Below are 22,812 nucleotides of genomic sequence, written 5' to 3'. Positions count from 1 at the left end.
CATGGTGCTGCTTGACGAATAACTTTTCCAGGAGCAGACCGACCTCCATCAGGTATTTTGACCCTGACTGTGTCACCTGGACGCAGTGTGTCCAGCGTATTTGCATCTTGATCATAATACAGTCATTGTTTATCTCGTTGATGTTGCATCTTTTGTATTGCGGGCAGATGATCTGGATCAGGTAATGTAATGGACGGTAGAGTAGTCCCTGTTCATCAACAATTCGGTAGCACGGTAGCATTGTGGATAGCACAATCGCTTCACAGCTCCAGGGTCCCAGGTTCGATTCCGGCTTGGGCCACTGTCTGTGCGGAGTCTGCACATCCTCCCCGTGTGTGCGTGGGTTTCCTCCGGGTGCTCCGGTTTCCTCCCACAGTCCAAAGATGTGCAGGTTAGGTGGATTGGCCATGATAAATTGCCCTTAGTGTCCAAAATTGCTTAGGAACAGGAAGAAATAGTTGTTCAGCTTGTTATGTATTAAGACTACTTCTAGCTCCAAGCCTTATCTAGACTCTCAGAGTCACCCAGTTCCCAAGACATGCTGTCTCTGTGTATTCTGTGCCTTAGGTTATATGAAATCAGTTTAAATTCACTTGTACCAAGAAAACTTGACTACTTTTCCCATCATGCCATTATTTGCTTCACACAATACCGCAACACGATGAATAATCTCTGATGCTGAAATAATTCCAAATGGCATCCTGTTGAAACAGTACCTACAAATGGTGTGTTGAACGTACACAATGTTTCGCTGGATTCTTCCAACTGCATTTGCCCAAATCTTCTGGAGGCATCCAGTTTGGAAAATATTTTAGCGTTAGCCATTTCGCTAGCGATTTCTTCTCTCTTGGGTACAGGATAGTGCTCTCTCTTAATATTCTTGTTCAGATCTTTAGGGTCGATGCATATCCCCAGATCACCAAAAGGTTTCTTTACTAAAACCATGGAACTGGGCCGGTCAGTCATAGAATTTACAGTGCAGAAGGAGGCCATTCGGCCCATCGAGTCTGCACCGGCTCTTGGAAAGAGCACCCTACCCAAGGTCAACACCTCCACCCCAGCCCCATAACCCAGTAACCCCACCCAACACTAAGGGCAATTTTGGACACTAAGGGCAATTTATCATGGCCAATCCACCTAACCCACATATCTTTGGATTGTGGGAAGAAACCGGAGCACCCGGAGGAAACCCACGCACACACGGGGAGGATGTGCAGACTCCGCACAGACAGTGGCCCAAGCCGGAATCGAACCTGGGACCCTGGAGCTGTGAAGCAATTATGCTATCCACAATGCTACCGTGCTGCCCATATTTTAGCGTTAGTCGGTTCTGTAATTCTTGCTATAATGCCTAGATTTTGCATTCTAGCAAGTTCAAGCTTCAATCTCTCCCGAAGCGGTGCAGGAACTTTTCTTGGCACGTGTACCACAGGTTTGGCATCCGGTTGTAACTGAATTTTGTATCGGTAGAGAAGAGTACCCATGCCTTCGAAGACATCCGGAAAATGGACCAGAATCCCTTGAATGTCGTCTTGAATTGATGGTTGAGATGAACTTGCACTATAAACCCTCCGAATTTGGTGTAGATCCTTACAGGCTTGTGCACCTAAGAGTGAAAATTTGTTTGAATCACCAATCTCAAATCTAAGAGATATTGCTGTATCGTGATTGGCAACCAACAAGTAGCAAGATCCCATTGAGGTGGTGACATTGCCATTGTAGTCGCGCAGTTGAGAAGGCGATTTATTGATTTTCGGAGTTTGCTTCAGCTTTGAGAAGTCAAACCTATTGAGCAAATTTGCAGAAGCGCCAGTATGAATCTTAAAATTGATTGGAGAATTGCTAACTTCATGTACTGTGTTCCATTCTGTCTGTGTCTTGATAGAGTGAACTATTTTGAGAGGAATGAGACTTCTGTGGTTCCATCAAACTTCTTGTGGTAATCACCACTGTTGTGTATATTAGGAGATGTGTGGTAAGACCCTGTACTACAGGTACGGGGGTAGTCTCTGCCTGCTGGCTCCGCCCAGTAGGTGGAGTATAAATATGTGTGCTCCTGTACAGCAGCCATTTCGCCAGCTGCTGTAGGAGGCCACACATCTTAGAGTAATAAAGTCTCAGTTGTATTCAACTCTCGTCTCTGTGCAATTGATCGTGCATCAATTTATTACTCTAAGATTTTCAGAAGGTGGACCTCCGCAAAACCAGATCGCCTGCAGCTGGATCCGCAATCAAGCTACGCCAAAAAGGACTTTGAACATTGGCTAGCTTGTTTCGAAGCTTACATCAGGTCTGCACCAGACCCAATTCCGGAAGCTCAGAAGATCCAGATACTCTACTAGCGGCAAAGCTCCAACGTATTTCCTCGTATCCAGGACGCGCCGATGAAGCCATGGTGCGACTGAGAGAGAATTACCCCCAGCGGACGAACACGCTCTTCGCCAGACACATCCTCCCTACTCGTAGGCAACTCCCTGGTGAGTCAGTAGAAGATTTCTGGCGTGCCCTAATTCCCCTAGTCAGAGACTGTGACTGTCAGGCCATCACAGCCACGGAACATTCAAACCTCCTCATGCGGGTCACTTTCATTACGGGGATAGGGTCAGACCTCATACGCCAGCGACCTTTAGAGGGGGTCACGCTCGACCTCGCAGAAACCAAAATGCTGGCGCTATCGATGACGGTCGCCTCGCACAATCTTCAGACCGACACCCCTCCTATGCATCATGGACTCTACAGTCGGCCGCCCCACTGGGGACCCCACTCAGCCAATCCTACACCTGTGCCATGCGCCAGCCAGCCAACCCCGGGGGCCCCTGATGTTACTTCTACGGCCAACAGAAATACCCCCGCCAACGATGCCCGGCCCGCAGCACCCTTTGCAAGGCCTGCGGCAAAAAGGGGCACTTCGCTGCGGTGTGCCAGGGCCGCGCAGTCGCCGCTATTGCCCTGACCCCCCTCATGTACTGACAGTGGGCGCCGCCATCTTCCCCTCCTCGGACCACGTGCGGCCAGTGGGCGGCACCAACTTCCCCTCCTCGGACCACGTGCGGCCAGTGGGCGCCGCCATCTTGTAATCATAACTCACGACATAATTCACTCCCGCAGCCTTGAGTTCCCTTCAAACTTCATTAAAGCCTCGATGCTTCGTTTGTGTGTCTGCCGAAAAGTCCAGGAAGAAGGAAATCCTCACTCCCTCATGGAGCCAGGTCCCACCTCACCTGACCCATCTCCAGGACCCTCTGCTGATCTTTCAAGTTGTGGAAGGGAATGATTCCAGGCCTGGGATGAAAACTATCCCTCGGCCTCAAAGACAGGATCCGATGCCCTTTCTAATTGGAAACACCCAGGCTTCACATCCAGCTGGAGAAAACGTGGCAGCCGGTCCTCGAAGATGACAGCAAGTGGCGCCAGAAGCTGCGGAAAAGCAGCTACTCCTGCGCCCGCTTCATGTGGACCCCACCGACAGATTTCTGATTGACGAGGGAGTCGAGGGTTATGGGAAACCGGCAGGAAAATGGAGAGAAAGCTGAGATGAGGAGGGATTTCTTCACTCGAGGATGTGGTGAAGCTTTGGGATTCTCTACCCCAGAGACCGTGGAGCCTCAGTCATCAAGTATTTTCAAGACTGCCGGAGGTGGACTCTGAGGACCAAACTGGTTTTGTGAGGGGTGGCAGCTCTGTAGTAATATTAGGAGATTGTGGAATGTAATTTCTGACTCCATCAGGGGGGCCGAGGGCAGGAGGAGTTCATGTCCATGGACGCTGAGAAGGCATTTGACCGGGTAGAGCGGAGGTATCTATTCGAGATTTTGGGAAGGTTTGGGTTTGGACTGAGGTTTGTGACGTGGGTCCTATTGCTGTGTGCGCCGCCCATGGCAAGTGAGCAAACAAATGAGACGAGTTCGGGGTTTTCGGGTTGTATTGGGGGATGAGGCAGTTGTTATTTGCTTTGGCGATTGAGCGCTTGGCGAAGGCCCTCCGGGCCTCGGCTGAGTAGCGGGGGATTGCGAGGGGGGTTCAGGGAACACCTGGTATCGCTGTATCTGGGCGACCTGTTTTTGTTTGTGTCGGACCCGCTGGAGAGTATGGGTAGAATCATGGGTTTGTTGGAGAGGTTTGGGGCATTTTCGGGCTACAAATGAAACGCAGGGAAAAGCAAGGTTCTCTTGGCGAATGCTGCGGGACGGGGGGTGAACCTGGGAGCTCTGCCATTTAAGGTGGGAAGGGAGCGCTTTCGGTATGTGGGGTTCCAGGCAACATCTGAGTGGGCCACAATTCAGAGGCGGAACCTGACGGGGTTGGTGGAGGAGGTCAAGGGGCTTCTTAAGAGGCCGGATGCGCTGCGCTTGACATTGGTGAGGAGGTTGCAGGTGGTGAGGGTGAACGTGCTGCCAAGGTTTCCGTTTGTGTTTCAGCCTCTCCCGATTTGTCCCCCGAAAGCCTTTTTCCGGAAGGTGGATTTGCTAATCTTGGAATTTGAGGGCCAGCACGGTGGCGCAGTGGGTAGCATTGTTGCCTCACGGCGCCGAAGACCCGGATTCGATCCCGGCCCTCGGGTCACTGCCCATGTGGAATTTGCACATTCTGTGTGGGTCTCACCCCAACAACCCAAAAAGATATGCAGGGTAGGTGGATTGGCCACGCTAAATTGCCCCGGTATTGGGAAAAAAAAGAATCGGGTACTCTAAATTAAAAAACAAATTCTGGGAATTTGTGTGGGCGGGGACGATGTCGAGGATGGAGAGGGATCTGCTCCAATGGCAGAGGCAGGGAGGGGGGTTGGCACTCCCAAACCTGATGCACTACTGTTGATAATAATAAGAATCATAATAATCTTTATTATTGCCACAAGTAGGCTTACATTAACACAGCAATGAAGTCACATTCCGGCACCTGCTCGGGTACACTGAGGGGGAATTCAAAATGTCCAATTCACCGAATAAGCACGTTGTTCGGGACTTGTGGGACGAAATGAAATGAAATGAAATCGCTCACTGCCACATGTAGGCTTCAAATGAAGTTACTGTGAAAAGCCCCCAGTCGCCACATTCCGGCGCCTGTTCAGGCAGGCTGGTACGGGAATTGAACCCGCGCTGCTGGCCTGCTTTAAAAGCCAGCTATTTAGCCCAGTGTGCTAAACCAGCCCCTACCGGAGCACCGGGAGGAAACCCACACAGACACACGGAGAAGGTGAGACTCTGCACAGACAGTGCCCCGAGCCGGGAATCGAACCTGGGACCCTGGCGCTGTTAAGTGAATGTGGAGAAAGTAAGATAATAACTGGGAGGTGGTGGTTGGGTGTGGTGGGGGGTGGGGGAGCGTGGAAGAGGCAGAGTGCATCAGGTTGGAGGAGGAGTCCTGTAAGGGCTCAAGTTTGAGGACTCTGGTGACAGCCCCATTGCCACTGGCTCCGAGCAAGTGTACAGGGAGTCCGGTGGTGGAGGCGACTATTAAGATCTGGAATCAGTTGAGGAGGCACATTAAATTGGGACACATATTGGTGTTGATGCCACTGTATGGGAACCACAGGTTTAAACTGGGGGAGGGGGATGGATGGGCCGTATAGGCTGTGGAGTGAGGAACGGTTGGAGCGGGTCAGGGATATGTTCTCGGAGGGAACGTTTGCGGGGCTGGCGGGAGAGGTTTGAGGTACCGAGGGGGAGTGAGTTCAGCTACTGGCAGGTACGGGGCTTCGGGACTTTGAGCAAAAGGAGCTGCCTTTGTTTCCCCAATGACTGCAGTACACACTGCTGGAGAAGAAGCTGCTCCCAGGGGAGGTGGGGGAGGGCAGGACTGGGGATAGATATGCTGATTGGGAGGGCAGAATAAGGCACTGGTGGAAATGATCAAGTGGAAGGGGGAGTTGGGGAGTAAGGTGGATGGGGGCTCTGGTGTGAGGCTCTGTGACCAGTGAACCCAACCTCCTCCTGTGCAAGAATGAGTTTGATACAATTTAAGGTGGTTCACAGGATCCGCATGACTCGGGCTCGGGGGGAAAGGGGGCTGATCGGGGGCTGGGCTAAATCGCTGGCTTTTAAAGCAGACCAAGCAGGCCAGCAGCACGGTTCGATTCCCGTACCAGCCTCCCCGGACAGGCGCCGGAATGTGGCGACTAGGGGCTTTTCACAGTAACTTCATTGAAGCCTACTCGTGACAATAAGCGATTTTCATTTCAATTTTCATTTCATGATGTCGTGGCCTTCGCCTCTCTGATTTTCCGGCGATGGATTATTTTGAGCATAAGAACTAAGAGCAGGAGTAGGCCATCTGGCCCCTCGAGCCTCGAACCATTCAATGAGATCATGGTTGATCTTTTGTGGACTCAGCTCCACTTTCCGGCCCGAACACCATAACCCTTAATCGCTTTATTCTTCAAACAATTATCTATTTTTATCTTAAAAACATTTAATGAAGGAGCCTCAACTGCTTCACTGGGCAAGGAATTCCATAGATTCACAACCCTTTGCCCCCCGCATCCTTCCCAATTCCAACGAGTACAGTCCCAGTCTACTCAACCTCTCCTCATAATCCAACACCCTCAACTCTGGGATTATTTTTAGAACTAGTCCTCAAACTTGGGTGTATATCACACTCAGCCCACTTACAAAAATCATTCCCAAATGCTGAATCTTGATTTTGTGTAACAACCATGCCTTTCGCTCCATTTATGGGCAGCACAGTAGCACAGTGGTTAGCAATGTTGCTTCACAGCTCCAGGGTACCAGGTTCGATTCCCGGCTTGGGTCACTGTCTGTGTAGAGTCTGCATGTTCTCCCCGTGTCTGCGTGGGTTTCCTCCGGGTGCTCCGATTTCCTCCCACAGTCCAAAGGTGTGCAGGTTAGGTGGATTGGCCATGATAAATTGCCCTCAGTGTCCAAAAAAAGGTTAGATGGGGTTACAGGGAAAGGATTCAGTTGTGGGCTTAGGTAGGGTGCTCTTTTCAAGGGCCGGTGCAGATTCGATGGGCCGAATAGCCTCCTTCTGCTCTGTAAATTCTATGATTCTATTCACCTAGTGAATCTCCTCTGCACACCCTCCAGCGCCAGTACGTCCTTTCTCAGGTAAGGAGACCAAAGTGAACACAATACTCCAGGTGTGGCCTCACTAACACCTTATGCAATTGCAACATAACCTTCCTCGTCTTAAACTCCATCCCTCTAGCAATGAAGGACAAAACTCCATTCGCCTTCTGAATCACCTCTTGCGCCTGTAAACCAACTTTTTGTGACTCATGCATGAGCACACCCAGGTCTCTGCACAGCAGTTTAAAAAAATATTTTATCATTTAAATAATAATCCCTTTTGTTGTTATTGCTACCAAAATGGATAACCTCACATTTGTCAACATTGTACTCCATCTGCCAGACCTTAGCCCATTCACTTAAACTACCCAAATCCCTCTGCAGACTTCCAGTGTCCTCTGCACTTTTCGCTTTATCATTCATCTTAGTGTCGTCTGCAAACTTGGACACATTGCCCTTGGTCCCCAACTCCAAACCATCTGTGTAAATTGTGAACAATTGTGGGCCCAACCCAAAGTTGGAGGCTGGATACGCCACCGGGGTCACGGCCTGGTTGCAGGATTTATATGAGTTTCTCTACTTGGAGAAGATCAAATTAAGGGGTCGGAAGAGGGTTTTGAGGTACAGTGGAGCTGTTTATTGCAATATTCGAGGAGCTGTTCATCACGGGAGAGGGGGTTAGAGACTGAAAAAGGAAATACATACAAACTGTATAACTTCAGTTTGATTGGATGTAGAATTGATGTTATTGTTTGTTTTGGAATAATATATCTTGTTTAAAACAAGTATTTTCAGATCAGAGATTGATAGGTTTCTAGATGTTGGAGATATCGAGGGATATGGGAGATAGTGTGGGAAAATGGAGCTGAGGTAGATCAGCCAATGATATAATTGAAGGGTTGAGCAGTCTCGATGGGCCGAATGGCCATCTCCAACTCCTATTATGGTCTCTGTGTCCTGGACAGGAAGCAGTGAGCAGGGATCTGTCAATCAGCCTGAATCAGCACCTTCAGGAGAATTGGGAGGGTGAATATTAGATACAGCAGAGTTAGAATGGAGGGAGAGTGTGTGGGATGGAGATTTACAGCTTTTGGGGAATGAGAGAGGAAAGAATGTTCCATAGAAACTAGAATTGACTGTACTGAATTTCTATCCTGTATTGACAGTGATGTATTTTGTAAATTGTTTTTACAAGATATTAGAAGAGGAGGAACTACAGTCAGAAATCTCAAACGTCACTTCTAAATCTGTCAGTCATTTGATTAATCAGGGCCTGACTATCATCGACCTTTGAATCTAGAAGGAGAAATGTTTGCCCGATCTGTCTGCTTCACAAGATTTTAAACATCAGTGTGACTGGAAAAGCACCGAGACACACACACCCGAGTGAGAGTGTTCCAGAGCACTGACTGTGGAAAGAGCTTTAACCAGTTACACAGCCTGAAAAATCATCACACCATTCACAGTGTGGAGAGACCGTACACGTGTACTGTGTGTGGACGAGGCTTCAACTGATCATCAAACCTAGAGACACACAAAGAGACACAAAACATGGAGAAACGGTGGAAATGTGGGGACTGTGGGAAGGGATTCAGAGTCCCATCTACACTGGAAACCCATCGACACATTCACACTGGGGAGAGGCCGTTCACCTGCTCTCAGTGTGGGAAGGGATTCAGTCAGTTATCCCACCTGCAGTCACACCAGCGAGTTCACACTGAGGAGAGGCCGTTCACCTGCTCTGTGTGGGAAGGGATTCAGACATTCATCCAGCCTGCGGAATCACCAGCGAGTTCACACCGGATGGAGGTCGTTCACCTGCTCTGATTAGGGGAAGGCATTTAGTCATCCATCCCTTCGCCTGTTCAGGTACACAGAGAAGAGGGAGCATTCAGAATGTAAAAAATTACCTGATAGCACATCTTTCGGGACTAGTGGGAGGAAACTGGAGCACCCGGAGGAAACTCACTCAGGCGCGGGGAGAATGTGCAGACGGTCCGCACAGACAGTGACACAGGCCGGGAATTGAACCTGGGACCTTGGCGCTGTCTAACCATAGTGCTAACCACATATGCTACCAAATTTACATCAGTGGTTTAATCCAATATAATTAACACAGTGATAATAATGACCAATTGTCAGATTAGAACATTGTCTGATTCGAGATTTGGCAATGCAAATTCTAGGGTTAAAAGCAGCTTTCACAACCAACTTAGCTGCAAGTTTGAATCTAGTCGTGGAGATACCGAGTTCCCCTGGGCTGAATTTTGGGGAATCGCTGTTCATTCCAGTACCTGAGGAGGATTCACTCACCTATTGCCCTCCCCAATGTCACCCAGGTGGCTAAATCCTTACACCTGAAGGTAACAAACTGTGTTGCTAAGGGGGAGACGTCACAATCCAATCCAGTGACCACCCAGATGGGCTTTGTGACGGGGAGGGGTCACTGTGGTCACAGCGCCCCGCCCCCTTTCCAACCCAGTCCCAGGGGTTTGGAGACTGGGCTCCGGGTGAGTAATGGCGGCCCCCAACTCCCATAATCCCATGCGCTGGGCCAACCTCTTTATTCGCCACGGGTGGGCGGCCCGGGACTGCGCATGTCCACGGGAGAGGGAAATTACGCTTGTGCGGGTGAGGCCACGCCCCCTAACCTTCATGTTGCGGTGTTGACCAATGGGAAGAATTGAAGCACCGGAAGGACTCTTGGCTCCAGCCAATCAAAGCGCGGGCTTTGTGTGATGCCTATTGAGCTTCACACAGACTGAACCTTCCTCCTGTCTCCAACATCTGTGAGTAAAACACTTTATTTTCTCCCCCTTTCCATTTCTTTTCTCATTCTCACCTTCAATTGGTCACTTGCAGCAACTGAAGGGAAAGGAAGTGAATCCAGTTTGTATGTTACACACATTTTTTAGTCCAGTATTATAGACATATATCTGTCTGGCAGCTTGCTTCTCTGTGAGCAGGACAGGAAGCAGTGAGCAAGGATCTGTCAATCAGCCTGAATCAGCACCTTCAGGAGAATTGGGAGGGTGAATATTAGATACAGCAGAGTGAGAATGGAGGGAGAGTGTGTGGGACGGAGATTTGCAGCTTTTGGGGGAACAAGAAGGGAAAGAATGTTGCAGAGAAACTAGATTGGCTTTTCTGAATTTCTATTCTGCACTGACAGTGATAATTTTTGTGAACTCCTATTGCAGGGTATTAGACGAGGATTTGCAGTCAAACAACTTAAATGAATCGTCACATCAAAAGTCTCTCAATTCATCGGGGGCTGAATATCATTGGCCTTTGAATCTAGAAGGAGAAATGTTTCTCTATTCTGTCTGCTTCAGAAGATTTTAAACATCAGTGTGACTGGAAAAGCACAGAGACACACACACTCGAGTGAGAGTGTTCCAGTTAACTGACTGTGGAAAGAGGTTTAACCAGTTACACAGCCTGAAAAAACATCTCACCATTCACAGCGGAGAGAGACCGTACACGGGTTCTGTGTGTGGATGAGGTTTGAACTGATTGTTCAACCTGGAGAGACACAAGGAGACCTGCACTATGAAGAAACCGTGGAAATGTGGCGACTGCGGCAAGGGATTCAGATCCCCATCCGTGCTGGAAACACACCGACGCAGTCACACTGGAGAGAGGCCATTCACCTGCTCCCTATGTAGGAAGGGATTCAGTCAGTCTTCACACTTGCAGACACATAAGCAAGTTCACACTGGAGAGAGACCATTCACCTGCTCTGAGTGTGGGAAAGGATTCAGATCCCCATCTAAACTGGAGATTCATCGCCGCAGTCACACTGGGGAGAAGCCGTTCACCTGTCCTGAGTGTGGGAAGGCGTTCAGTCATTCATCCAACTTGCTGACACACCGGCGGATTCACACTGGAGAGAGGCTCTTCAGCTGCACTGAGTGCGGGAAGGCATTCAGTAATTCATCCGGCTTGCTGAAGCACCAGCGAGTTCACACTGGGGAGAGGCCATTCACCTGCCCTGAGTGTGGGAAAGGATTCACTCGGTCAACTCACCTGCAGACACACCAGCGGGTTCACACCGGGGAGAGGCCGTTCACCTGCTCCAGTTGTGGGAAGCGATTCAGGAATTATTCCAACTTAGTGACACATCAGCGGGTACACACTGGGGAGAGGCCGTTCGTCTGCTCTGAGTGTGGGAAGGGATTCAGTGACGCACCCGCCCTGCGGACACACCAGCGAGTTCACACTGGGGAGAGGCCTTTCACCTGCTCTGTGTGTGGGCAGCGATTTACTCAGTCATCCAGCCTGCTGGTACACCAGGTCACTCACACTAATGAAAGACCCTTTAAATGCTCGGAATGTGGGAATGGCTTCAAAAGTGCTGCGGTCCTGAGGGTCCACCAGCGCATTCACACCGAGGAGAAACCGTTCAGCTGCTCTCACTGCACGAAGAGGTTTAAAACGTCGTCCGACGTTCTGAGACATCGGAGAGTTCACACCGGGGAGAGGCCGTTCACCTGCACCGAGTGTGGGAGGAGTTTCGCTGATTCATCCAACCTGCGGAATCACCGGCGAGTTCACTCCGGGGAGCGGCCGTTCACCTGCACCGAGTGTGGGAAAGGATTCAGTAATTCATCCAATTTATTGACTCACCAGCGAGTTCACACTGGGGAGAGGCCATTCACCTGCACCGTGTGTGCGAAGGGATTCACTCACTCGTCCCACCTGCTGAGACACCAGCGAGTTCACAAGTGATGACGGGAGTTGGATTCCGATGCGCTTCCGCTTTCAATTGGAGAGACTGGAGCTGATGAAATTTCTCTCGTGTGTAGGTTTATGATGGCAGAGAATGGAGCCACTCTGCCCAACCTGCTCATGCTTTAACCAAGCTATCCAATTAGAACCATCACCCTGCAACTTCCCTGTCCTTTAGATAATTTGTCCCATTTCCTTTTGAATGATAACAGTTGAAACTTCTTCTCGCATCGTTTTCAGGCGCACATTCCAAATCGCAACAACTCGCTGTGTTTCAAACAATCATTCAGGACACAGTGTGTTTGGATTTTCACAAGAGCTTTCAAAATGGGTGGAAGCACATGGATATTACATGAAGTTAAATTTGATTATTTTTGATCATTTTGATGCAGGGAGTGAGTGTAATACATCCCAATTGCAGGACAATTTAAAAGTTTGCATTTCGACAGCATCTCTCGCGACCTCCTGAAGTGTTTTCCAGCCCATGAACTGTAATCACCATTGTAATTTCAGAAACTATATGCAGGTCTTTGGTAATCAATTTTAGTTTTAAAAATCAATGACTTTAATAATGTATACACTATCATAAGTAACAAGGTCAAGGAAGCCATTTTAAACTCTAACATAGTTTGATCTGCATTTAAAAAATTAACATTGTGAACACTTATGTTTCGAGAAACTGCAAAGCTGGGAAACATTGTTCAAACAAAGAAAATGTTTCCTAATTTTAAGAAACTGCATGGCATTATATTCTGTCAAAGTCTGGATCAAGACTAAGGCTCAATGTTCAATCTAAAGATGTGTAAGAAATAACATAAACTGTCTTTCTGAATCAGTGGATCTTGTATTAACCAAATGTATTAATTACATATTACTGTACTAATCAGCTGTCACTCAGCAATAGGTGATTAAATAAGTAGTGAACCATAATAGTTACAATTAATGAATCGATGACTCAGTAGGTATAGTAAAACTCTTCGATTTATTTGCTGTAAGAACGTAAAAGGTTGAATTGGTCTGTATGTAAAGAATGTACAATAAAGATAAATGTACTGTCGAGCGAGACCTTCAAGCTCTGATTTGCCTCAATATTTGAAACTGTATGAATAAGGGATTGTATAGAATCAGATTAAATGAAAATCGCTTATTGTCACGAGTAGGCTTCAATGAAGTTACTGTGAAAAGCCCCTAGTCGCCACATTCCGGCACCTGTCTGGGGAGGCTGGTACGGGAATCGAACCGTGCTGCTGGCCTGCTTGGTCTGCTTTAAAAGCCAGGGATTTAGCCTGGTGAGCTAAACCAGATAAAGGGATAGTATGAAACATTTCTATTGTATTCCTGTCTGAGATAATGAGAGAAGGTGGTGTCAGTAATTGGGGATCCAATTAAATTAATCCAGTGACCAAATTGACCAATTGTCATGTTACAACAGGCCCAACTCTGACGTGAGGTAATGGTCACTTTGGGGATAAAAGTAGAGGTTCTGAAGGTCTTCCTTGCTGGCCAAGTACTGAAGATTCCCGAGGCCGAGTTCCAAGGAAATTACTGTCAAAGAAGGAGCCAGACTCCCGAGGCTGAATTCCACAAGAATTACTGTCAAAGAAGGAGCCAGAGAGGGTTACGCTGCTACAGACTGATCACCCACATGAAGTCATAAACATTTTAAATTTAGGATCGGTGTTGTTTTGTTGCGTGATCCAGTCATGTCTATAGTTTGTAACATCATTGGCTGCCTTGCAGACTTTGCCTCAGTCTCGATCAAACTTTAGTTGCGTTAACAGCTCTTCAATAAACCTCTCGTTATTTGAATACCCCCTCACCCCCCCCCCCCCCCCAAGTGCTACAACTTCACATTCTTTTGTCCTGAGAGTGCAGAACATAACAGTAAAAGTTAATGTCTTTAAGTTGTCCAGTAAACATGTTTCATTGAATGAACTTTTAAACCTTACTGTCCAGAGAATTCTGCCTTTGTCTTAATTGGTTAAAGTCTTGTCTGAACCAAAGTGAATTTATTAAATGGTAAATTGGGTGTGGCTGAAATCAATTCCATTCCAGATAACAAGATCAGACAACATAAACCTTCGATTTAATAACTTGCATTTCTGTCGTGCCTTCCGCAGGACGTCCCAAAGTGCTTTGCATCTTTGAAGTGTAGTCACTGTTGTAATTTAGGAAACGCAGCAGCCAATTTACACACAGCAAGATCCCACACACAGCAATGTGATAATAAGCAGATGATGTGTGTTTAGTGATGTTGACTGAGGGATAAATATTGAGCAGGACACCGGGGATAACTCCCCTGCTCTTCCTCAAAATAGCGGCTGTGGGAACTTTTACACCCACCTGAGAGGGGCAGACAGGGCCTCAGTTTAACATCTTATTTGAAAGAAGGCTGTTCTGACAGTGCAGCACTCCCTCAGTGCTGGGACGAGGAATGTTGGATGTGATTTTTGTCCTCAGGCCCCTGGACTGGGATTTGAACCCACAACCTTCTGACTCCGCGTTGCGCCACGGCTGACAGTATAGACAACACAAAGTTAGAAAGGGAAAGTTACCTTTAAAACCCCCACCCTTTGCCTCCAGTGCCTAAATCTAACAATAAAAAACCCAGTATAAATAACATGGATTTGACTGACAAATGTTGAAGTGTTGGTTTAGAGCCACGAGTTTCCACTTCCCATTTAAGTCTCGGGCACCGCTCTGGCTGTTTGGGCTCTTCTTTTACCTTCTAATGAGAGTCGATAGTCCGGTCGATTGGAGGTGTCAAAAATACAACTTTATTGCAAATTATTGAATAATAACTGAATCAAAACTTAGAAACGAAATATCAAACATTACATAAAAAGGTCGAACACATAGCAAAAAGCATAAACCATAAATAAACCACTTTAACACAAAAACAGATAAGATGATTCAGGGATTCAGGAACTCGGTGACAAAGACCTCGACCGACTTTTAAAGGAATTCTTATCTCTGGTTTAACCCCTCAATTATTCTCATTGGTTTCTATTTCTCAGCTGGACTTCCTGGTTTGTTCAAATTAATGTCAGTTACTAAGAGGATGATTTGTTAATCAAACATTGGACATTACTTAAGATTTATTGGTGCCTATCAAAACTAGCTCAGCTTCTGTGTGCACGGTCTCAAGGAAAATTACTAGATATGTTTCTCACGCGTTCCATGTTACACAGCCCGGCCCAGAGACCTTTCTGTAACTGCTTAGTTGATTTGACCGAGAACTTTCTTTGTGCTGAATATACTGGAATACAACGGCTAATTCATTTTGTGAAACAATGTCTAAATTCCCACAGTCATGACACTCTTAATAATTTTGCCTCTCAGCTTTCAGCACCTAAAACTATGAATAAATCAATACTCTGTCATGTCTCTCTATTGCTCATGTCAATGACAGGCAGGAGACGGAGCTGAGGCTGAATTTAGCTGAGAATAACGGCGCCTGAGCCCCAGTTGGGAAACTGCCATGGGCGTCGCACTAATAGAGGCAGGAATGTGCTGGAGGACTGACTGGGAAATGGGCCTCCAACCAATTGTTATATTGGTCACTCAGAGCTAAAGAGAAACCTGTCTCTTTAAATACGTATACAGGGAAGAGGCTGCAATGAAATCTGTCCCTTTTAACCTGCACAAAAGCAGGAGGTTCAGATTCACAGGCTGCAGGAGGAGTCCATTCAGCCCATTGTCCCCCTGTTATCACTTTGAAAGGATTTTCTGATTCATCCAACTGCTCTGCTCTTTCCCCGCAGCCCTGCTAATTCTTCCCTTTCAAGTATTTACCCCTTGGAAAGATACAATTGAATTTGTTTTCAGGCAGATCAGAATAACTCACTGTGTCAAAAAATAAAATAAAATCTCATCTCCCCCTCTGGCCCCTTTGCCAATTGCCTCAGGGGGATTTACTTTCTGTTAAAGAGCCTGTCAACCCCTCTCACCCACTTTCTCTAAAGTACATCAATCTAATCATGAAAAGTCCCGAAAAATCAAATTTTTTGCTGATAAAAGTTTATGAATGAGACAGAACATTGTTAAAAAACAGAAAATGTCTTGAGGGTCAAAGACAACCAGAGTAAAAGGATGTTCACAACGTTCTGGACCCAAACGGTTTCTCTTTAATTCATCTGTAGCCTGTTCCCTGCCCTCTTTGTGGAACTCCTCCGCTCAGTCCACAAGAATGACCCTGACCTTCCGCTTGCTGCCATTAGAATTCACCACCTTGCTCTCAGGCTCACATTCCTGTCCTCGGCCTGCTGCAATGTTCCGGAGAAGCCCAACACAAGCTGGACCAACAGCCCCTCATCTTCCCATAAGGCACTTTACAGCCTTCTGGGCTCAACATTGAGTTCAACAACTTCAGATCCTGAATTCTGAAGTTAAAACCTCACCACTATTCTTAGAATTCCCCCTATCCCAAAACAACGGTCAAGATATTCTAAATGGTGAACAGGGATTCTCACTCCCTGACTCCTATGCAGACTTAGGTGGGTGCTATTTGGGTCAAATTAGTGTTTCAAGTTATCCCCCCCGGTATAACCCGTATCTTCATAGAAGAATTTTATCTACTTGCCACTTAGTAGCATCGATCCTGGGTCCCGCATTGCTAAGCAAGTAAAGTAGACTTTTGTAATAACTACTGTTTCAGGTTAAAACTTTAAGTTATTTTATGATTATTTTTTCTTTTAAAAGATAGAATCACTGCCTTTACAGAAAAGTAAAAAGATCTTGCTTCTGGGTTCTCCTGGTTGGCTGATCAGACCTTCCTGGGCCTCCTTGACAATCTCTCTTCTTTATCTGTTGGTTTTCTCCCGGTTGTTTTGCTGTTCTGCTCGGCTTTTGTATTGTCCGTCCCATGTACCAAAATCACCCTGCAGGCTGAGAGTGAGTGCCTGGCTGAGAGCGATTCAGGATATATATATATATCACCCTTTCAGCAGCCTTGCTGATTACATTACATTATTTTAAAGTATTTTCTTCTGCTCCTGAATGCAATACCCTTTCTGTTCATATGATTCCACATCTGGTTTCCGTAATATCTAACATGAGATTGCCTTCATGTTCAGCTTGACCTTCGTTTGTCAGCTCACAGGCAGGGAGACTTCCTGTTAATTATTCTGTGGCATTCCAGCCTTTCAATCTCTTGGGCGAAATTCTCCGCAACGGCCGACACCGGCGTGAAACCCGGAGTGTTTCACCCCAGCGTCGGAGGCCGCTCCTCGCCCCCTATTCTCCCCCCCCGGGGGGGGGGGGGGCTAGGAGCAGCGTTGGGAGAAACTCGGCGTCAAGGCGGCGTGCCGAGAATGACGCAGCCGGTGGCGACTAAGTGACGTCAGCCGCGCATGCGCAGGTTGGCCAGCGCCAACCCACGCATGCGCGGTTGCCATCTTCCCCTCCGCTGCCCCGCACGACGTGGTGGCTTGATCTAGCGGGGCGGCGGAGGGGAAAGAGTGCGTCTCTTAGAGACGCCGGCCCGACGATCGGTGGGCACCGATCGCGGGCCAGTCCCTTCCCGAGCACGCCCGTGGTGCTCGTTCTTCTCTCCGCCCCCCACAGGCCCCACACTTACCTGTGGCGCGCTGTTCACGCCGGCAGCCACCAGGTGTGGTTGCCGCCGGAGTGAACAGGTCAGGAACGGCAGGCCGCTCGGCCAAATCGGGCCGGAGAATCGCCGGTCACCGTTCAAAAACGGCGACCGCCGATTCTCCAAGCGGCGTGTCGCAAAATGCGACACGCCATTTTGGGAGGGGGGGGGGGGAGAATCGTGGGGTGTGCCAGAGCGGCCCTCCCGTGATTCTCCCACCCGGCCTGGGGAGCGGAGAATCGCGCCCCTTATCTTTTTTAAGCATTGTATTTTCTTGTATTCCTAAATGTTTCAAGTTATATTCTTCTGTTTTAACAATTTTACAAAAAGGTGTTGACCACTTTTTGAAAAGAAGCAGTGAGCTGCGGTGAATTGTCCTCGATTAAAATCAACTGTTCTCTCCAGATTTCCACTTTTAACTGGTGTCGTTAAGTTTCTATCATTCACAAATACATTTTATTTCAAATAATTCAAACTTAAGATTCTGGCAATTCCAATCATTTGCTTGCTGAACTACTTAACTTCTATTAAAGAGTAGAAAACTCATTCCCTTTATGTAACTTAAAACCTAACTTTTATAAAAATTTCTCCGACTTGAACTAAAGGTATCAGGTTGCAGCATGAGCTGCTTGGCTATCTCAAGGCCTGTGTGATAATGGCTGTCTGGATCCTAAAGAACTTTTGTCTACATTTATGTTTATATGTCTTTTCTGTTACTTTGCTTTATCTCATGTTCCTTGGGTTTTATCACCAGACCTTCATGTTTCAAATTACATCTTTTGCATTTTCCTTAATAACTCTCTCCTCCATTTTGATTTGTTTTTTTGCCGAGTGCCAGTCTGCATCTTGTTTCCATGTTTTTTGCTTCCAGACAGAGCTGTCCTTTATTCTGCCATTAACACTTACTCTGGACCAATGCTTTGTTTCTTTACTACAACCATTACCTCTCCCTTTGCCTTTTGTTCCAGGACATTTTTGTCATTTAATATCACCCACCCTCTAACCAATCCCTGACTTTCTCTTTTGTTCTGTCTGACCCTCCCCCTTTCTCACCAGCATCAACCCCATCACATTTCTCCCTCTCTTTAGTTTTGAAGCAGAGTTACATTGGACGTGAAACGTTAACTCTGCTTCTCTCTCCACAGATGCTGCCAGACCTGCAGCATTTATCCAGATCTTTAATTATTTATTTTTAGGTCTCCCTGTAGCAGACCACAAATACTATTTACTACCCAGGATGAAATAATTGTCTTCTATCAGCTTTTGTGAATCATTTCAATGGAAATGTGCTCTCCCAGGCTCAAAGAGCATCAACCCACTGGAAGCAAAGTTGTGAGACCGGCCAGTCCAACAGAAAGAAACCCTCCGACCCTCCCACTTCACCAAGTGTCAGAATGAGCATGGTTCAGTCCTGGATGTGATTAACAGCAGCAATAACAGCAGAATCCAATCCCTGTCATCACTTGTGAACTCGCTGGTGTCTCTGCAGTGTGAATGATGCTTGAAACCTCTCTGTGCAGTGAGAGCTGTTGAACGGTCCCTCTCAGTGTGAATGCGCTGGTGGATCATCAGTACTGGAGAGCTTTTGAATTCCACCCCCCCCCCTCCCCCCTCACCATTTGTCCGTCTAGATTTAAAGGCCAATAATATTCAGCACCCGATGAATTGAATGACGCCGTGAGAGTTTCATGTGAATTTGGGTTTGAGATTTCTGTCTGTAAATTCTCACCTTCTGATAGCCTGTAAGATAAAATTACAAAAAGACATCACAGTCAGTACAGGATAGAAATTCAGAACAGGCAATTCTAGTTTCTATAGAACAATCTTTTCTCTCTCATTCCCCAAAAGGTATAAATCTCCATCCCACACACTCTCCCTCCCTTCTCACTCTGCTGTATCTAATATTCACTCTCCCAATTCTCCTGAAGGTGCTGATGTTGCTCGTTCTGGTGAGTGTGCTTTACACTCAATTGGCTCTGTTTTATTCCTTAGCTCTAGAGTCGCCAGGTATCTTTATAATACCGCCACGAAGTTCAAGTTCAGATCAATGACTAAATACATCAATTAGTAAGGTTCAATCAAACACATTTATTATTTACACAGTAATTCGATACTCATACAACTAATATAGAACATAGAACAGTACAGCACAGAACAGGCCCTTCGGCCCTCGATGTTGTGCCGAGCAATGATCACCCTACTCAAACCCACGTATCCACCCTATACCCGTAACCCAACAACCCCCCCCTTAACCTTACTTTTTAGGACACTACGGGCAATTTAGCATGACCAATCCACCTAACCCGCACATCTTTGGACTGTGGAGGAGCACCCGGAGGAAACCCACGCACACACGGGGAGGACGTGCAGACTCCACACAGACAGTGACCCAGGCGGGAATCGAACCTGGGACCCTGGAGCTGTGAAGCATTTATGCTAACCACCATGCTACCGTGCTACCCCTACGTGCTAGCGGACTAAACTATTCCTACCACTGTGAGCCAATACTTATCTTCGATAAGGGAAAACACTGGATCAGGGAACAATAGCCTCTTGTTCTGTCCTGAGACTGCAGGCTTCCCAGTTGGTACAGGCTAAGGGGTCAGGAATGTCTATTCTCGTAGCGAGCATTGGTTGGACACTTACTTGTCGGTGTAGCTGTTGGCCAGGCCTCTCCTTCTCACGGTCATGTTCTTAGAGAGCTGCTGCAAAGGTGTTCTGCTGGGAGGGCCGGCTAAGAGAGCGAACTATACTTGGGATCTGTCCTTTATAGGTCCCAGGGGCTTCGTGCCCATCTGGGCGGACCCTATACCTGCTTGCAATCGATTGGACCTCATACCAATCGATTGGTTTGAATTCCCCAATACTGGGGCTGTTTCCCGATCGCTGGGCGGTTCTTGGGGCTGTTTGTAACTTATTGTTTCAGACTCCCGTTGGCGCCGGGAAGTCTGACCTGCCATAGAATGTCCCAAATGTAGCTAATCGTTGTATCCATTGTTCCCGGGGATCGCTTCATTAATATGCAAACTGTTGGTTTCGGTGCTGTCTTTCTTTGCAGGTAGAATACACAGGAAGATTCTGCAACCTGCTTGTCTTTCTTAAAGTGTCCAGTTTTCCCTGCGTGCTTTATAAATCGCCATTTTGGGTCAGGAAGTGGCCAACTTCGGTGGCTGCACTCCCTCCTTGTGATCCTAACGCGAAGCGTGAAGGATCACATAACTCTGTTGTCTTCATTCCCTGACCTCAGCGAGTTCCGTGGCCTCTGCACTTTCCTCAACTAAGCAGAAAAATCTTACCTAACAATTCCTAAGTGGCGCTATGTCATAAGGGGCATGCATTACCAAATCACAACGGAACCTCTAACTATCCTTAATAAACTATACTCAACTTACATTCTAACTTCCTATCAGTACAACAATAATGACAGCCTTCATGGTTCATTTCTCTGGCTCGGCAGTCAAGCTCAGAGGTACATAAGCATTCAAAAGCACATTTCTTTATTTACAGTACAACAGCAACGAAAAAAAATCCTTTATTACATTTCAAGGGGTTCGGGAGACTGGTGGAAACCGAAGATAGGGGATCTCATCCTATATATCGCCAAGGTACGAGAGCGGTAGACTCTTCTTCGCCATTTCCTCAATCGAAACGTCTGCACTATGATTCAGATTATTGCTAATGCCAAAAGTGATTCAACTACATATGACAACGAGTACCAAGTCATAAATCTGGTACACCAGATCGGGGTACTGCTATTTGTTACTGGGCTTTGAGTGTTCTGTGGAAGTGAAACATTAACGGCCGGTTGAGTGGGGGAAAGGGGGTTCACGTCCGCGCGCAACCACATGGATCCGAAAATCCACAGTACAAAAATGAATGACGTCATCTTCATCTTCCTTCTGTTCTCTTTTCTTCTCTTGCTTTGATCCCTCCTCGGAGCGTCCGCAAATCTATGGGATCAAGCACAGTGGTCTGTTAGTGTTCTGCTTAATATCTCGAATTTTAGTATGTCTGTCCTCTTGTGCCAAGTTTCCCTTTATGATTGGTCACTCTCTGTGACTCCCTCATTTTTTTTTTTAGTTTGTTCAAAAACGAATTTAGGACCAGACATATACTTAAATACTGTACCACTGCGAGCCATCTCGCAGGCTTTGCGATTTACCGTCCCAATGTTCCTGGATGTAAATAGCATGGGGTGTTGGCAACCAAAGGGTGACCTGAAAACAAAACAAACAAAATCAAATATTGCAACCAAAAGAGCCAAAATGAGGTGCGTATGGGCTGCGACGGGTAAGATTTGGGTGGAATCCCCGGGTAGGGCGTGCTGTGCCGTACCCGAGCTTAGCTGACCAGAGGGGGGTCCTCAGACAGGGCGGGTCCTCAATGCCATTACTCCACTGCCTGAGCGACCTGGCAAGAATGGGTAAGACTGTATTCATCGTAGGGGTTGCTGTCCTGGTTCTACCTTTGAACCAAAAGAGTAATTATGAAAAAATGACTCTGGCAAGTTCCCAGAGGTTTCGACCGATAAGACTACCATCGAATCAGAAGGGCAGTTATGATTTGGGGTCGGGCAAGCTCTCAGCTGTCTCAGCTGACCAGCAAAGGTATCGGAGGACAAATTGAGTGTGTGTCCGCAGAGCTTTTGTTCCTGAAAAAAAACCAAACACAAACAAACAAACATGCAACACAAAACTTGCAGGTTCCATCAGAAAAGGATACCGTTTATCTCTCAAGCGGTTCCTCTTTTTTACATCATCTGGACACCTCAATCATCATCTTCTGCGAACAGGGCCGCAAAGGGGTTGCCGTGTCGTGAGTCAGACTCAAAGTCATCCTCTTCTCCCGGATCCCATACCCTTGTTTGGATCAGGCGCGATAAGGCTGCATTGTGTGACCGTGGGTCCAGCTCATCATTCCAGACGAGTCTACATGAGTTGTCTCGGTGCCAAATCGTGGTATCTAAGTCGGTATGATCGTTGTCGGGGTCGTCATAGTTGGACGGTGGGTCTGGGTGTGGGGTTGGTGTTTTAATGTACGTGATCTCCAAGGGATCACTGGAGTCGGGGTCGTAGTCGCTGTGTGTGTGGTCTGTGGTTTCGGGGCAGTAGAGAGGAGTGCTGTGGCTGTCGTCAGAGTCACTGTCGCTGTCTCTGCTGTGGCAGCTTGTGGGCGTGTCGGGGCGGGGCATAATGTCAAGGGGCGGAGTCGAGGTTGAGTCCGTGGAGGTGCTGGTCTGTGAGAGGGAGGGTGGAAATGCGTCTCTTGTGGGTGGGGCGTGGTGTGCTGCGTCAAGCATGATGTGATGTGTGTGGTTGGACTGTGTTCCATACGCCTTTAACTGGTTGATATGAAACCAGGCAGTTTTCCCGTTGGGGTACTTTATTTTGTAAACGGAAGGGCTAACTTTATCTGCAATGGAATAGGGGCCAGAATATTTGGGTGAAAGGAATGTACTGGGAT

The 22,812-nt window shown here is 47.4% G+C and overlaps 1 protein-coding gene across 1 annotated transcript; it reads left to right on the top strand.

The window, feature by feature from the left end:
* Positions 1–9,727: 9,727 nt before the first annotated feature.
* LOC119952170 (zinc finger protein 229-like) lies at positions 9,728–12,813 on the top strand. The gene is made up of 2 exons (XM_038775765.1): positions 9,728–9,814; positions 10,226–12,813. Exon 2 carries the CDS (start codon positions 10,578–10,580, stop codon positions 11,754–11,756), a length of 1,179 nt encoding a protein of 392 aa, XP_038631693.1. The 5' UTR covers positions 9,728–9,814; positions 10,226–10,577; the 3' UTR covers positions 11,757–12,813.
* The last annotated feature ends 9,999 nt before the right edge of the window (positions 12,814–22,812 follow it).

This window comes from Scyliorhinus canicula, chromosome 17, assembly GCF_902713615.1.
Source record: "Scyliorhinus canicula chromosome 17, sScyCan1.1, whole genome shotgun sequence".
In the NCBI taxonomy this organism is placed as follows: Eukaryota; Metazoa; Chordata; class Chondrichthyes; order Carcharhiniformes; family Scyliorhinidae; genus Scyliorhinus; species Scyliorhinus canicula.
This window is presented reverse-complemented; position numbering and strand designations above follow the sequence as displayed.

Excerpts from the sequence above, each read along its gene's own strand:
- LOC119952170 (XM_038775765.1), top strand. The coding sequence starts at position 10,578 with ATGAAGAAACCGTGGAAATGTGGCGACTGCGGCAAGGGATTCAGATCC.